Here is a 15,798-nt window from a genome sequence, read left to right on the forward strand (position 1 = left end):
TTATAAAGAAAATATTTGTTCTTTATATCTTACTTGAGTTCTTGTGAGCTTGTGGCCAGCATACTCCGAATGCTTTTGTCAGCCAAGGGACAGCCAGATAAACTGTAAGACATGGCAGGACATACAAGTATGTTAATCTTCTCATTAACTGAACACTCCCAAACAAACACAACATAAAAATTAAAAAGTAAAAGTTTGTAATGCAGAAAAGCGATGGGGCAAGTGCTGTAATATTGAATTCCGTAATATAGTTAACCCTCTGAATATATTTAGTTATCAATATTACTTCCGAAATTACATACTGTAAATGTTCTTGTTTGTTTGTTTGTTTCTCTATGAACTAGAAAAATATAACAAAAATATTGGAGATTCCTGGGTTAACTACTTAAATGCTTAAGGAATAGTTTGGAAATTTTAGTAATCTATTTAAAAATAAAAGACGTTTATACAACACACAAATTAGCATGCTTTTAAGATCAACATATATTACTCAAAGGGTTAACACATAGTTCAACGTTTTACTTTGACAGCATTGTTGAGGTAAGCTGAAAACAATAAATTGAAAAGACAGAATCCACCATGAAAAAAATGAAGTCACACCTTCTATGTGAGGCGTAATTACCAGTCACATGACCACTCCCATCACACCCTGGTGTTGGACATCTGCCACCAAACAAAAACAAAAACAGCCAAAATAGTAAGTATGTTTAAAAAAAAACTTTTAAAAGTTTCATTGTTTCCAGTTTAGCTGCAATGACTGCAAGGGGTTTTAAGCATCCTAATCGAAAAGCTGCAAAATGAACAGGTTTAAATGAAAATGGCGTCTCCATACAATATAGCATCATTAAGAACAAGCAAATACACGTTAGCTTATCACTTTACTTAACTGGCAGTTTGAAACATTTATATGCTGCAAATGTTGCATGCTCATACTGCAAGGCGTATATGTATTCGTTGGTTTAAAAAAAGACAAAGAGAGAAAAAGTTAAAAGGAGATAAATAATTTCACCTCACATTATGCTTACGTTATTAAATCCTTTTTGCTCTCTTTGCATTGAGGGTATTTGGGTTTAGGACTTGGGATTGTAACTTCACCAGGGTACCTTCTTTCTTCAAGTGCCTCTTGGAAAGGATCCAAATCTTCCGGCTACAGGCAAATATATACATATTAATTTCAGCTAGAGAAGGTCACAACTTACACAAAATAATGCAAAGCAGAGTCATCAGATGGTATCTCCTTCTTATCCTATTCTGACAGAGAAAATGAATGAAATTATTTTATATTCTTTCATGTACTAATCTTTTGAGTAATATTTTGATGAAGGCTTTATAATATGTGAAATATATAATTTATTCAATTAGAAAAATAAAAAGAAAAAATCTGGCTTTTTCTGTGGTTTTTTAGTGCTGTTCACAAATTCAAACCTATCTATTTCAGGAATGCAGTGGCTGAATGCAGGGATTCAGTGATTCCTGCAGATGGTGCTATAAACAGCATAGCAGAAGTAGGGAGTTCTTTGAAAAAACATGCTGCTTTACCTCACATTTCCTTATAGTGACAGATTTCCTGCCAACTTCAGTGAAACTAATAGCAAAACTGTACAACCAAAGCTAGAATGTATTCAGGCTACCTAGTGAAAATGCCACTTCATTGTATATTTCAAAGATACTGAGAATTGTTTTATGGTTTAATTAAAATTGGCAAGAGATGTGCTAAACACAAATGATTAGCTTAACTTTTAGCTATAAAGAAACTAGAAGTCCTCAAACAACTAAATTGAATTGAGTGTAGGATTTTAAGCTGCAGAATGGATGAGGGTTAAAACCTGACAGAAAAAAGCAGCAACACTGAACCTTGTCAGCAGACCTCTTGAGTGTCCTCTCTATTCTGTTTTGAAAAGCAATAAAAATTCACTGACATATTTTCTTCATTTGCCTCTTCTGTTTAAAGGGTATTGCTGCTGTCTTGGTATTATAAGAAGAAAATTAGCACTGATATCCTATATCCCTTCTTTGTATTTTTGAGAAAAAGTATTTCATTAATGCAGGCCCTTGCACAGAGCTATCAAGAGCGTATAAGTAATCTAGAAGATTAGCTGAAATAGTTGAAAGCTTATATTATACTCTGCTCCTTTGTTTAAAATGATTTCTAAGTAATACATGCTTTCAAATAGCACATCATTTACGGTTTTCAAATTCAGGAGAATATCTTGTCTTCAGAGCTGATAATCCCAGTATTGCACTGTTATGTCAACTTGCTTATACAGAGTAACATAATCTGGATATAGCAAAACATCTTTACTGCAGAAAATATTTGTTAACAAGGAGATGCTGTTAGAAAACATGATTCACATTCATGGTTCAAATGTTGTCTTATGGAACTTAGTCACAGATCAGAAGTGTGCCAGTATGATATAGTCCTAAAGATTTACCAGCAAAAAAGCCTTTATGTAGAAAACCACCAGTTTTGTCACATACTAATTTTGCTTCCTATTTCCCTCCAAATTCCAAAAAATTATTGAATTACCAAAATTAGACTGCAACAAGAACTATACAGATGAAAAAGACATACATTAATTTCTTTGGAATCATCTTCATCTATCCTACTTGGCTTCATTTTAGTGTAGTCCACTGGCAAGTCCCAGCAGTCACCCTCATTCAGTTGGTAACAGCGGTTGTTCATCACGGCTTGTCGTTGTGGGGACATTGGCTCCAGTGGGGTCAGAATGGTGCAGCAGCCATCTCGCTGCCTCTGCTTGTTCATGCTCAGATCCAACGTCCCATTTTCATCGACTTCCATATCAGGATTCTGTCAAAAAAAGAAAAATATTGTTAATTCAGCTTCATACTTGCAAACTGCTACCTCTTCTTCAATCTGATTGCCTAGCAGAATGATAAAATGCTTTTCCATTCCTGTATAGATTGTAAGCATTGAGCCCCCTCCTACACATAGCATGATGCTGTTACACAACATTAATGCTGTTAAAGTGCATTTCTTCCTGAATGGCTAATTTGATGTTTGGGGGGGAAAGGGGAGAGTCTTCAGCACCCCTCTTGCCACACAGCACATTGGTGCAAAATCTGATATATAAAGGAGAAAGCTCTAAAGGTTTTTTCTTGCCATTGTCTTTATGTTCTTGATTTATTCTGTGACAGGTGAAGTAACCTGTGAGGTAACATCTGCATAATTCTTGTCTTCAGTCCTGGCATGCATCTGGGTGATTAGAGAAACAAAAAATAGCTAACATCAAAAAATCTTTGTTTCTTTTTTTCTTTTACATTAGCAGTCAGTGCTTGAATAGATAATGTCAGAAAATAAAACAGGGAAGTAGGGTACCAAAAGAAGTCCTTTTGGAAACCATTTGTCAATGAGGAAATGCTCTTAAGTTTCACAGCTCCTTCCCTGCAGATGAACACATATTAACAATTCATGTATATATTCTGATAATAATTTGTTCCAATTTCTGTGACAACTGGTACTGTGAAAAATGGGATGAGTATGGGCTCTTTTGCAAAAACAAAGAAGTGTTGACTATTAGATAGGGAGAAATAAGATATCTTAAAATGAACACAAAATTTAAAAAATTAGGACACATAACATATGGGCATAAAAATTCCCATAGCGAATCCCTCATCTTTCTAAAAATGAAGTGTTCCATGAGAAATTTGGTTTCAAAATGAATGTGAATCCAACTGACTCCTTGCATGTCTAGTGACTTTCCTCTTGAGTAACAACAGAGCTGCAGGAAACCACTGCCAATGCAAATCTCTCTTTCTGAATTACTGCCTTTTGTTAGAGCTTTTATCTAATTGCTGCTATCTGGCTAATTTAATTTAGAAAGTATTTGTTTATCTCCTCAGACTCATTCCTTCAGCTGCAATATAGTGACACATTAGGAAAGAGGCCCTTTCTGTCTTAGATGCAGAAGATTTTCAGCATTGTATTCTACCTTCTCCCATCATACTGAATAGAGAAGAACTGCATTTTTTTAAATGAGAGAAAATTATTTCCCTCTTGAACAGTATTAAATCAATTAACATAAAAAGCAGCATTTGAAAACAAAGTCCATTCTGGCTTGCAGCATGAATATTACTGATATTTACTGCTACAGGTTTAGTTTGTTGTGAATGATCATAACATGAGGCAGTTTGCACAGTAAGGAAAAGCAAACCTTTGTCTATAGGAGAAGAACAGAACATGTCTGCCAGCTCAAAATCTCTCTACAAGCAGAATAAAAATGTTTCCTCTGCACTGCATCTGTCGGCTCAGCCATCTAGTGGTCTCCTGTAGGCAACACTGTACTGTTTGCTTGTGCATGTTAAATACTCATTTTTGAACAGCTATCAGAGCCAAAATTTTAAAGTTAAAAATAAAAACTCCTAAATCTTTAACAAATGTTTATAGTGCACTGTTTTTTCTTAATACAGAAAGATTAATGACAAAAGCTTTTATTTGTATCTGTGATGGCCCTTTTATAATATACTGAGGCTGTATGAACATACAGTACAGCAGTCACTCTGCAAGACTGTTATGCACATTTTAAGTCACCTCTACTGGAGGATTTGTTCATTTCAAATATATTATGCATTGACTTAAGAACTCTGGTATCACAGACAGGCAAAAAATTATAACATACAGCACCACAGATTTCTCTGCACTGAATCCTACAAGCTTAGGTCCCATTTGTGACTTTTAAATGAAAATGCAGAGTTAAATCGTAATTCTTTTGCAAAGTGTATGAACCAGACTGCATTTTGCAAAAAAAATACAATGTCCAAACAGTAGTGAAATTAGTACCACTTGAGTAATCCAAACATCTTTTATAATTATAGTAAGAGACAAATTTAAAAAAGGAGTACATGGTATTGGTATCGTTAGTTTATAAAGCATCATGATTTCCTGCAATACTTGAGAGCAATTTGTATCTTTCTCTTGCTATTTTTCCTCCCTGCTTTAAGCAGACCCACCAGATTATGTTAATTTTGAGGGGAAAAAAAAGGCAAGATGTACTAAAGCTTTTCTCTCAATCAGGGCCACAGAGCAAGTACAGTTAAGAGAAATCTTCATCAACAAACAGATTTACTAATTTTTACCCTTGCACAGAGATCCTGAGGCTTAGTGGAGAGGTTCTGAGGCATCTCCCTGCAGCGGGTGGAGAGATTCAGAATAGCAGTAGCAGCCATGTGTGCTGCCTCCATGTCATGAGTATAGTCAAAGCTGCTCTTGCTGCAGGTACTGCTGGCACTGCTGCCTCCACCACAACTCATATTGCTGCTGCTGCTAGGGGCATAACTGCTTGTTGTGCTGCTGGTTGGACTTGAATTCTTACAGTAGCGTTTAGCTGTGGGAAGAAATATGACAAGGATGACTCAAAAAGAAGGAGCATTCTGCATAAGTGAAGAGGAAAACAAACTGCTGGAGGTGAAATTTATAATGAGGAACAGTAACCAATGCCAAAAAAAAAAACCCGCAATAAGAATGATGGCTGTATTTCTTGATTTCTGTTTGTGAGTTTTATATGCTACATGTGTGAGACCATATGAAATAACCTCCTGTAAAAATCTGCATGACATGATCATGAATTGTTCTGACAAACAGGCTGGATTTATAAAACAATAAAAACACAGAAACACTGCTTTTACCCCACATATATAGTCAGACAGAAGGTACAATCTGCTCAGCTCATTCATTTTTATTAATGACAAGAAATGTAACACTATGGAACCTGTTCCTATTTACATGAGGAACTGCTAGTTTAAGGCCTAGAACTCCCCAGAGTTACAGGAGATCAAACCCACTTCAAGGCTGATGAGCTTGGTCTCTGGGCCACAGTACCACCCATAATTCCACAAACACCTCATGCTTCCTAAAAGCTTTATTTCCTCCTACACCACAGGCAAATATGGCACTGGCCATCCCAAAGACAGGAGCACGATAGGAGAAAAAAGATGGTTGTCATGTGCTAGTTTTACCATGACTTGCACAAAGGCAGAAGCAATGGCTGTTTAAATGGCAACACAGGGACAAGTGAAAAATCCTCCCCTCCCCCTTTAAACAACCTGAGCCCCTACAACTCTTCATAAAGCTGGTAAGGACCAGAGACACCCCTCCCTGCTCCCAGGGCGGGCAGTGATGCCCAGCTGTGCTCTGACTGACACAAGCCACAGGTGGTCACAGAAGAGCCAAGGCACTGACAGTGCTCACGTCCAGCCTATCTAAACACAAGGCAGCACTGCTGCTTTTAAGTAATGCTCCTTGCAGCCAAAGGTATTACAGCAGTAAGGGCAAGCAGCCCTATTAGCCCGCTTATTTCCCCAACCCTCTTCCCAGATGAGCTGTTTTAAGAGTATTTATAAAAATGCAAGAAAGTGTGAGCTTGTCTCCAAAATGTAGAAGTTTATGTATTTTCAGAAAAAAAAATAAAAGTCAAGGTCAGAGGATACATCCATGCATATTACAGCAACTACTTCCCCTTAAGATGGAAATGTATACTGCAGAGATCATACCTTATAGCACAGTGTAACAATAACCAACTAGCATGCTGATTAGAGAGCTATACAAAAAAGGTCAGGCCCTAGACAGAGCTCTTGCGTGATGGGCTCCATTTAAATGCCAGGCTCTTCACTTGTATTTGTCTGAACAGACATACATATAATAATCTGCTCCCATGAGCACAGCCCATTTGTGAACCATGGGCTGCTTTGGTAGGCAGACAGGGTTCAAAAGAAGAATCTGAAAGCAAAATGTCTCTGCTAGAGCTTATGTCATCTTCCTTTCTCTAAAGAACTGAAAAAAAATCATGGCATTATTTTTACTGCAAAGGAAATAGTGTTTTACTTAAATCATAACAGATGGAGTTTTCTCAGGAAAGCCACATAATGCACAAGGTGTGATTTTTTTTAAGTGAAGTGAATGCTAAACATTCATCACATTTTTTTTTTGTTTTGAACACATAGTAGCACTACACTAGCAGGCTATCCACTAATAATAATTTTGTGAACTGTTCCTCAAGAGTTTCATTATTAATTTAGTAGTCAGTGGTGGTCATTAAAAATTCAGCATTTATCCATTGTTACTTTGTTACAGTATCCAAGACACGCAAGAATTTTCCTATCCTTAAGGAAGCAAATAATTGAATAATTCAGTTTTTACTGTGTTATGTTAACACAGCATGCACTCTGTACCACTGAACTTGCCAAATTAGAACTATCTTTCAAAAATCATAGGAACAAATAAGACTTTTGTCATTTTCAAAAAATGTTAGTCTTGTTATAGCAGGTCACATTTAGACAGACATAAGAGACATATTACATGTGAAATTATATATATATATACATATATATATATGAGAATGTATGCTAAAGAGAGGGAGGGAAAGAGGCAGCTTTTATACATAGGACTAACCATCAGAAACTCATGCAGGCTCTGATATGGACTCCTCTGTGGCCTTGGTCAAACTACATTATCCCTTGAATTCATTTTCTCTATAAACAAAAAGTTGCTTCTAAAATTTAGTTGTGTTGTGATTCACTTGCAAAACACTTTGAAGATGTAAAGTGCTACAAGTATGCTACACAATTATTAGCTTTCAGGTTACCAATAATTTAAGCAAAACTTACTTGGAGAGAAATGGCCATGGTTATTTAACTTTACTGCAGCTGTACATTTGGAGATGAGTCACATAACCCAGACTGTTCATTTCACATTAGCTTTTCAGAGAGACAAAGATCATCGATTTATAATGAATAAAATCAATCTGTTCACTAATGAAGGGAAAGCTGCATTGTTTCAATACCAGGTAGTTCTGCTTGATACAATGCCCAACCCCGTGGCACCAGGTTTACGAAGCTCTGCGGTCCATCTATGTTTTGTAATCCAGAGTGAAACCAAATGTGAAGAACACCTCCCCCATTAAAAACAGACAGAGGTGTAACCTGCTGCATACCCTTACTGGGCTTCCATCAGATTAAGCCTGGGGGCTGATTACAAAGAACCTCTCAAAGTCTAAAGGCTTCTCTTACTAATTAACAATGGGGTAGTGGGAGATATCCCAAACACGAAAAAGACAAAAGGAAGGTATTTGGACTGAAATTCAGTTCTGCCCAGGCACCTTCATACCCAATATGGTCTAAATACTGAATGTTTTAGTAAATTAATTACGGTTTCAAAACTTTTTCTGACTTGTACAATAAAAGATTCAGCTCACCTAATTTCAGGTACCTGACCTAGTCATTATAGGCTTCCTATACATGCAGTGGAAGAAAACAGGAACTTTCCAGGCATGATTCCCCTGACCAGTTTTAGACAAGCACTTCAGGAAAAGATGCGCTAAATCAGAGAAGCGTCTACCCTTCTTGAATCTGAAATGGGTGCCAAAACTCAGCTGCTGGTGCTAACATTACAAAACTCTGAATATGGTCAGATGAATCCCACTCATAACATTTTTCCAGTGTTTTGATAGCATGACCCAGACCTGTTGGTGGGATGACAACAATTTCTGCCATCACCTATGCAAGTGAAAGTGTTGCCATCACCACTGCCTGCTGTGTCCAGCTTTTCCTATCTTTACTGCTGTGTACCATAAGCCCAGCACCCAATAGACAATGCAACTGGTTACAAAGGAAAAAACAAGCCCAAAAATAAAAAAAATATTCTCAAGAATTGCTAGATCACACTACCCAACAATACAAAGTATACATTTTCTGTTTGTTTTTAGTAAACCATATTGTAAAAAAATATCAAGGAAACAATTCAAAGGTGCTATTTATGTTCCTGTCACTCCCAACTCTACAATTACTGATATAATCCCTTTCTCTGATGATGAAAATACCACAGTAGCTGACAATTAAAAAAGAATTGAGATGTAAAGCTACTGATTTTTCATATCCTTTAGACTACTTCTCTTATACAGTCAGAACTAAAGCACTGTTTACCTGCACATTCAACCCAGAACCTTAGATATACTTTTGGGATTTTTTTTGACTTTTTAGAACTGAATCTGCTTTTATATAAACATGCTTTACTGACATGCATAATAGGTGTGCTCTCTGGACCTCCATAAATCTTTAGTAGCAATCATTAACTTTTTTATATACAAATATAAAACCATCTAAAAATACTGTGGTGTTTTTTGAAGAGGCTCTTTTAAGTGAAGAGTCTCTTCCTGAAATCTCTTTCATATTCAGTTATTTACAACAACTGTCAGCAAAATCCTTGTTCCATTGAAAGTCATTGCCAAAATGTTTCAACAATTTCAGTGTGCCCAAGATTTCAGTTCATCATTCTAAGAATTCAACTGATTTCCCTGAGCCAATTTAAGCCAAATATATTGGAGTATTTCTGAAATTTCAGAGATGTGAATATTAGAAGTTTCATGAAAATCACTAACAGGGAAAAGACAAACCCAAATCAGGCCCCACCTCTGGGACCATGTTGGCAGGTCCATCTGGCCAAACAGCACACCTGTTGGTGTTGGAACCAGGTGTAGAGTGCACAGGGTCCAGCACAGCCAGGAGTGTGGAACGAAGGCGTACAGCAGCCTTTGCTGGCAGCCAACTTCCGCCGCTCCCAGCGCGCGCGAGCCCCCCAGGCTTGCTACACCAGCATGAGTCACAGGTGTGCAGTGTCCCTCAGTCCCCTCTGCCTCGCATTACTGAGCCGTGGAGAGACCTACTCCCAGTCCTACAGCCAGGAAAAATTCCTACTTACATCAAAGGACGAAGGGTGTGCATAAAGACAGTGACCTGTCTCAACATAGCCTTTTATTACTTAAGGCCACTGTAAACTTGTGCTTAATGCTACATGTATCTTCAAATTCTGGTGATTTGGGAGAAAAAGTGAAGTCTGTCATTATTTATTGAAAAAGGGGCCTTAAATGAGAAAAATATGTATCTGTTTCTTATGCATCGGTAATTTGATCTGAAGATAAGATTTTTCACAGGAACCCCAGCAGTATTGTGATGCTTTCCTTTCTGCAAGAGTAGACAGAATACATATGCAATATTTAATACCTAATTTACCTTATACTAATGTATACTTATATTCTTCCTAACCACAGTTACAGTTAGTGCTTTACTTCTTATGCTGTTCAAGCCCTTATTCTGATAAAGACAAGACGAAGGTATGAGGAAAAAAAAAGGTCTTTTACTAAACATAGGTTTCCTTTCACAACCCTCTTCCTTTGTGCTATAGTGCAAGTATATGTCTGTTAATTCGAAGAGAAAGGAAAATATCCAAAATATCAGACATATGAAGGCAATAGCCATAGTAATTTTGTTCACTTAACTACTTTAAAATGTCAGTCTGTGTTCAGGCAATAGCATAAATTGCTCTGTATAGTAAGTTTCTTTCTGTTTTTTAAACAAAAAATCTGACACCTGCCTGATATTTCTTACAGTAGTCAGTGAGTAATATCACATATAACAAAAAAGATAAACTGCTAGCACTTAAAAAAAAAAGTACGGTTAATTTTATATATATATATGCATGCATATATATATGTATATATACATAGAATATATATATATATATATATATAAATGTATTGTTCTGAAAAATTCCTGATGTGTTCAAAAGCTACAATCCTTCTTTATCCTGTAGCTCATTCTTCTCCTCTAATATAAAACTTCTTGCCTGGCTGATTCCATCCATTGTCTTCTCCTGAACTGAAGCTAGTATCAGACTTCTCCTGAACATTTTAAATATGTCAGCTTTTCCAGAGAATTCAACCAGTGTATTTGTGGGGACAAAAATCAGCAAAAATGACTGTAAGTATATAGCAGTGATTTCTGAAGCACAATGAGTCCTAGGTTTTCTACTTCCACATCCCCACAAAGCAAGTATGTTATCTTTCTGGGTTACCTCAACTGCTGCACGGAGGTGAGAATCCTAATGTGACCCTTAAGGCCAGGTCTCCCAGACAGTAACATAAGGATTATCTGTATTACTTAGCTTTTATTGTCATCTCAATACATCCCAGGAGCTAAATAGCTGGAGATGTCTTTTGCCAGTGCAACAGTCCTGAAGCAAGCACCGTATAAAAAACATTTATTTTAAAAGGCCTTAAAATAACTTACATATGACAGCATTCTTCATAATACTGTATGAACATGAAAACATGTCTTATTTGTATGATGTTTACATATACAACAACATGATTAACTGCAAACTTGTCTCTCATGTATAAGAGTGTGCACCTCCTACCATCATATCCTTTGGGGGATATATCCCTGGATTGCACCTTGGGAGCTATGGCTCTCTTGCCATAGGCATGGTTGTCATAACTGTTATATTCAAACGAAGTCTTAGAGTATTTCTCTAGTTCCTTGGCCAAGTTGGAGCGGGGTGTGGTGGTGGGGACATTGTTTCTGTAGCCATACTGAGGGATCTCCAATTGCTTAACAAAGCACATGGGCCTAGAAATTAAAGATATGTACAGTTTGTTAGATGCAGTTCAGTTTACTATGTTTGTGCATAATTTATAGTTCAGATTAGAAAATCTTAGTTATTTCTTGTACTCAAGAGACAGCAATATATTATTGCATTTCCTTAGTTTGGTTATTTTCAGCAGACAAACAGTATTTATTTCCTTGAACAAAGCCTAGACAAAATTAATTCTAATGCCACTAAATGTATCCTGTAGCTAAAAGTATTTTAAAGTTCTGTTTTAAAATACTTCAGGGTTTCCCTTTCCCCTTGTAATTGCACCACAAAGCAAACATTTTTTTTTCTTTTGGGAGGTGAATTGAAGAAGGGCAAGCAGACTGACAGAAGAAGTTTGGAAGAATTCTTTAGATATCAAAAAGAAAAAGTAGATTGGGAAGCTCCACCTAATTTATGGAGTTTCCTCCATATTTCTTCCAAAAGAGTTGTACGCTGTTTTCCTCTGTGCTTTCAAAAGCAACTATTCCTGTTTCATCCTTCAATACACAAATCCATGTTCATCTTGAGAAGAGTCTCAGAAGCCCTGTCAACTCCGAGCCGCTGCCTTGGAGGTCCTGCTCATCCTTAAATGCAAGGCAAAGGCTCTGGCAGGAGCTGCAATTCCTGACACACAGATGCACACCTCAAGGAAGGTCCTGAGCATAAATACAAAAGAAAACTGATTCAGTGAAATATCTCTTTCATTCAGGATGAGGAAGGACAGTCAGAAGAAGCCCTGATTGATGTAATTCAGTCATTTGAGAAACTTGTGAAATCTCAGTGAAAGAATGCTGCAGTGAGGCCACCATCACACCATCTTCTGCATGTGGACATCAGCTCAAAGTCATCAGCTCAAAGCAGCCAAACCAAGGCCAGATCCTGCAAACCCTGCCTATATAAGAAAGTGTTACATGACTGCGTCGTAGGAAGCAACGCCTGCACAATGCTGCATGTCTACTGCTGCACATAGTAGGAGGTGAGGATCATGAACAGCACACCTGAGCTGCTTCTGGTGGAATCAAGAAGTATATATTTTTTCTTGTTTTTCTTCTTTTTTTTTCTTCTTCTTCTTTTTTTTTTTTTTTTGCATTTATAACCAGAGGAAATAGAAGGAACTATCATAGGAACATAAATTCAGTTGAGATCAGAAGCATCATCATGTTGACTAACAAAGTAAAATGTGCTCAATAGTAAGAAACAGGTTTTAAACATTATATCATGTTTTTCTGAATGAATTTATTATCATAAAATTTATTCAGGATATTTATGTAAAGATCACCCAAAAAATCATATTAGTCATACTATTCCCTTTGATTTATGTATGCTTATTCCTTCAGACACTTCTTCCTCACAAAATACAGTGGGCTTATTTATACAATGAGCTGATATGAATAATAGTTTGATCCTGTTTCAAGATAATCTATATTTAACCAAAAACCTGCAGTTCAGATCCTGAACATTTGGTGCAAATCCAAAATTTCAGTGTAATAGAAGTCCTATGAATTTGATTTCTTTTTAAGTAAGAACTTTCAAATGCAGGTGGAATGGAAACTGGGATGAAGACAAATATTCAAGCTTTACTCTTAAAACATCTCCGTCTGCCCATCAATTGCCTGCACACAAATATTATAAATAGCTGCCAAGTTCATCATAAATACTTCAATGACTTAAAGGTAAAAGGGAAGCAAGAGAAAAGATGAAAGAATTATCTGAGTTGCCTATAAAACCTGAAACACAAGGCAGCTCACAAGTGAAGTTAAGATTGCAGAACAATCCAAGGGAGTTTGCAAGCAAACTGGATGCTGCTTTTGAGCAGTTTCCTTCTATGGCAACTGACTTCAGTGGATTCTCTGTAATGAGCAGTGGTAAAAGCCACTGCATCTTTGATCTTTTTCCATCAAGTGAGAAACAGTTTTATTCCCTCAAAGAATGGAGGTTTTTTTACTAATGGGATTTGAAGAGCTCTTCTCTAAGAAACCTCTGTGGGATGTTGTATGCCAAGCTGTGCAAACCGAATTAGGGGCAGTTAAGATAAAGCCCATCAAAAACAAATCTGTAGAAGGAGACCACAGTCAACAGAAATGATGAAAAATCTTCTGTAGACATAGAACCCTAATTCTAGGTTCCCAGCTCCACAGAAATGCTGGTTTTTGATAAGACCATGAAGATTAGATGAACTTTTAAGAGAATATTTGAAGAATGGTGCTGATAGTACAGTAGAAAACTTTAAGTAGCCCAATCAATTCATCAATCTAGAAGACAGCTAAAGACTGAGAACTATGGGATAAGTAGGAAATTCTGGGAACTAAAGCTGCAGCACTTCCTCCACACTCTTTGAGGCAGCTGGGAGGGATGTACCTATTCCAGCCCACAGATATTGCAGTATCCATGGAGAAATTCTGCAGCTTTTGGGGCATCATCAGCATAAGGCTGGGTCAATCATGCAGAAGTTTGATTCCTTTACATGCATCCTTCATACTTCAGCTCCTTGGAAATAATATTTTTTCCACCCACATATCTCAAAAGAGGAGACATAAGCACAAAGCTGGATGCAACTTCAGATAAATGCAGAATCCTACATGGATGAAGAAAAGGAGTATAATCATATAAAACTGGTTAAAGGTCCCTTCCATATGAAAATTTGGAAGGGATTTCTTCTCTTTTTCTTCTCTCTGTCCTTCCTGTCAGAGAATGGGGGGAACAGAGACAAAGAGCTAGGCCTGATGTTATTTTGGAATCTAAACTATACCTGATACTTTTCCAAGTGTCCTGCCAAAAGTCTACCAGTTTGGTAATGCAGATAGGGCTTCTGGTTTAATTTAAACTGATATTTACTAGTAAAAGCCTGCTGAAAAAACCAAGACTTACCGGTAAATATTAGTTTATTCCCAAAAGATACCAACTTTTTTCACACTGTTCTTAGACTTTGCACTCCAGCAGTCATCTTTACACCAAACAATGCCTAAGACAAAAATGAGCTTTTCAGCTTTACATGTATTTGCCAAAATAATTACCAACCCTCCCCCATGAAAACTGAGTGGGAAAAATACACTGTGAGAATTGGATCCAGAAGCCCTAATTCTAACTCTTCTTTAAAGGAGATATATATGTATATACAATGTATATAAATATAAATTCTCAGATTAGGTGAATGTGTGATGAATTCTGCATAAGAATAAGTATTATAGTGATTTCTAATACCTTAAAACCCGATCTGATGCCTGGTTTGATTTTGACACATCACAGTTCTGATGCTTCTCTTGAGCTTTAGCCAGTTTCTCTGCTGCAGCAATAGGACATCCAGAGAGGCTGCAATTACAGAAAGGAAATTTAATTGTCTTGTCCTGCATAGTTTCACATTATAGCACTGATCCAATTACTCCTTCTCCTCCTTAGCCAGCATCAGGAAGAATCTGAAGGAAAAGGATTTCCAAAAATGTTTTGATCATGTCTATTTTCTTTAGAATAGACTTCTTTTCTTCTGCTTTCAAAGTTGCATGGTAAATCCTACATCTGCTCTTCTTCTCCCACAATACATGGGGAGATAATTCATGGATGTCAGCCAGGGAATATACCAGTAGGAGAGGAGAATATAAACTGGAATCTACTGTGCAGCTCTGCTAGCAGACTTGTGACCTTTATGAACCTACAAATGTTGCCAATGAAATGGCTCCTGAAGACAATTAAATGACAACACCATAATAGGCCAAATCTTGTGCTGCTTCACACCTCATCCAGCTCCATTAACTCCAATCTTTTTGCTAGGCAAATAAATGAGTGCAAAATTTTGCCTTGGGCTGGTAATCTACATGTCAACTGCTAGTATTTGTTCATGAATTTCAGCCACTAAAGTATGTTTTCTAATAGTAAATGATGAAAACTGAAAAGCATTTCTGCACTGGAAATTCAATTAAATTTGCTAATGCTGAACTATTATTGAAGTGGCAATAATAAGCCTGATTCTTATGGAAGATTTAGAACTGAGAAAAATAAATATATTGATGCCAGCAGATGGTGCTCTTAGTGAAGCTGTAAAACCCTGTGACCTGACAATGGAGGGGTTCCTTTCCTTGTCATAGTCTATTGCATGCTTATGTGACCGCAGCTCTCTGTGCTCTCCACAGGAACAGAAATTAAAATAAAAGGCAAATCAGTGCATTCCCAGATGTTCCCTTCTTTACAGGAAATAAATGGAAAAAAAAAAAAAGAAAAAAGTGAAGTAGAGCAAAATGCCCCAAAAGCTGCAGAAAGAGGTGAGCACAGACTGCAGAGCTCTCCCCCCTGCCCGCCCTCACTGCCCTAGTTCTGCAGAGGGTGAGGGAGCTCTGTGCAGCTCTGGAGCCGTGCCAGGGGGCAGCTGCGCTCCACTGACAGGC

The 15,798-nt window shown here is 37.2% G+C and overlaps 1 protein-coding gene across 4 annotated transcripts in view; it reads right to left on the reverse strand.

The window, feature by feature from the left end:
- The window catches only part of MYT1L (myelin transcription factor 1 like), a 126,932-nt gene that overhangs the window by 54,239 nt on the left and 56,895 nt on the right, over positions 1 to 15,798 (reverse strand). For all 4 annotated transcript variants that reach the window (XM_050972400.1, XM_050972399.1, XM_050972398.1 and 1 more), the window contains exons 8-14: positions 14,624 to 14,731; positions 11,204 to 11,415; positions 9,108 to 9,110; positions 5,095 to 5,342; positions 2,573 to 2,809; positions 1,026 to 1,147; positions 34 to 102 (exon numbers count right to left, since the gene is read on the reverse strand). In XM_050972400.1, coding sequence (XP_050828357.1) covers positions 34 to 102; positions 1,026 to 1,147; positions 2,573 to 2,809; positions 5,095 to 5,342; positions 9,108 to 9,110; positions 11,204 to 11,415; positions 14,624 to 14,731 — 999 coding nt within the window. The remainder of the gene's footprint in view (positions 1 to 33; positions 103 to 1,025; positions 1,148 to 2,572; positions 2,810 to 5,094; positions 5,343 to 9,107; positions 9,111 to 11,203; positions 11,416 to 14,623; positions 14,732 to 15,798) is intronic.

Source organism: Serinus canaria, chromosome 3 (genome assembly GCF_022539315.1).
Source record: "Serinus canaria isolate serCan28SL12 chromosome 3, serCan2020, whole genome shotgun sequence".
Classification (NCBI taxonomy): Eukaryota; Metazoa; Chordata; class Aves; order Passeriformes; family Fringillidae; genus Serinus; species Serinus canaria.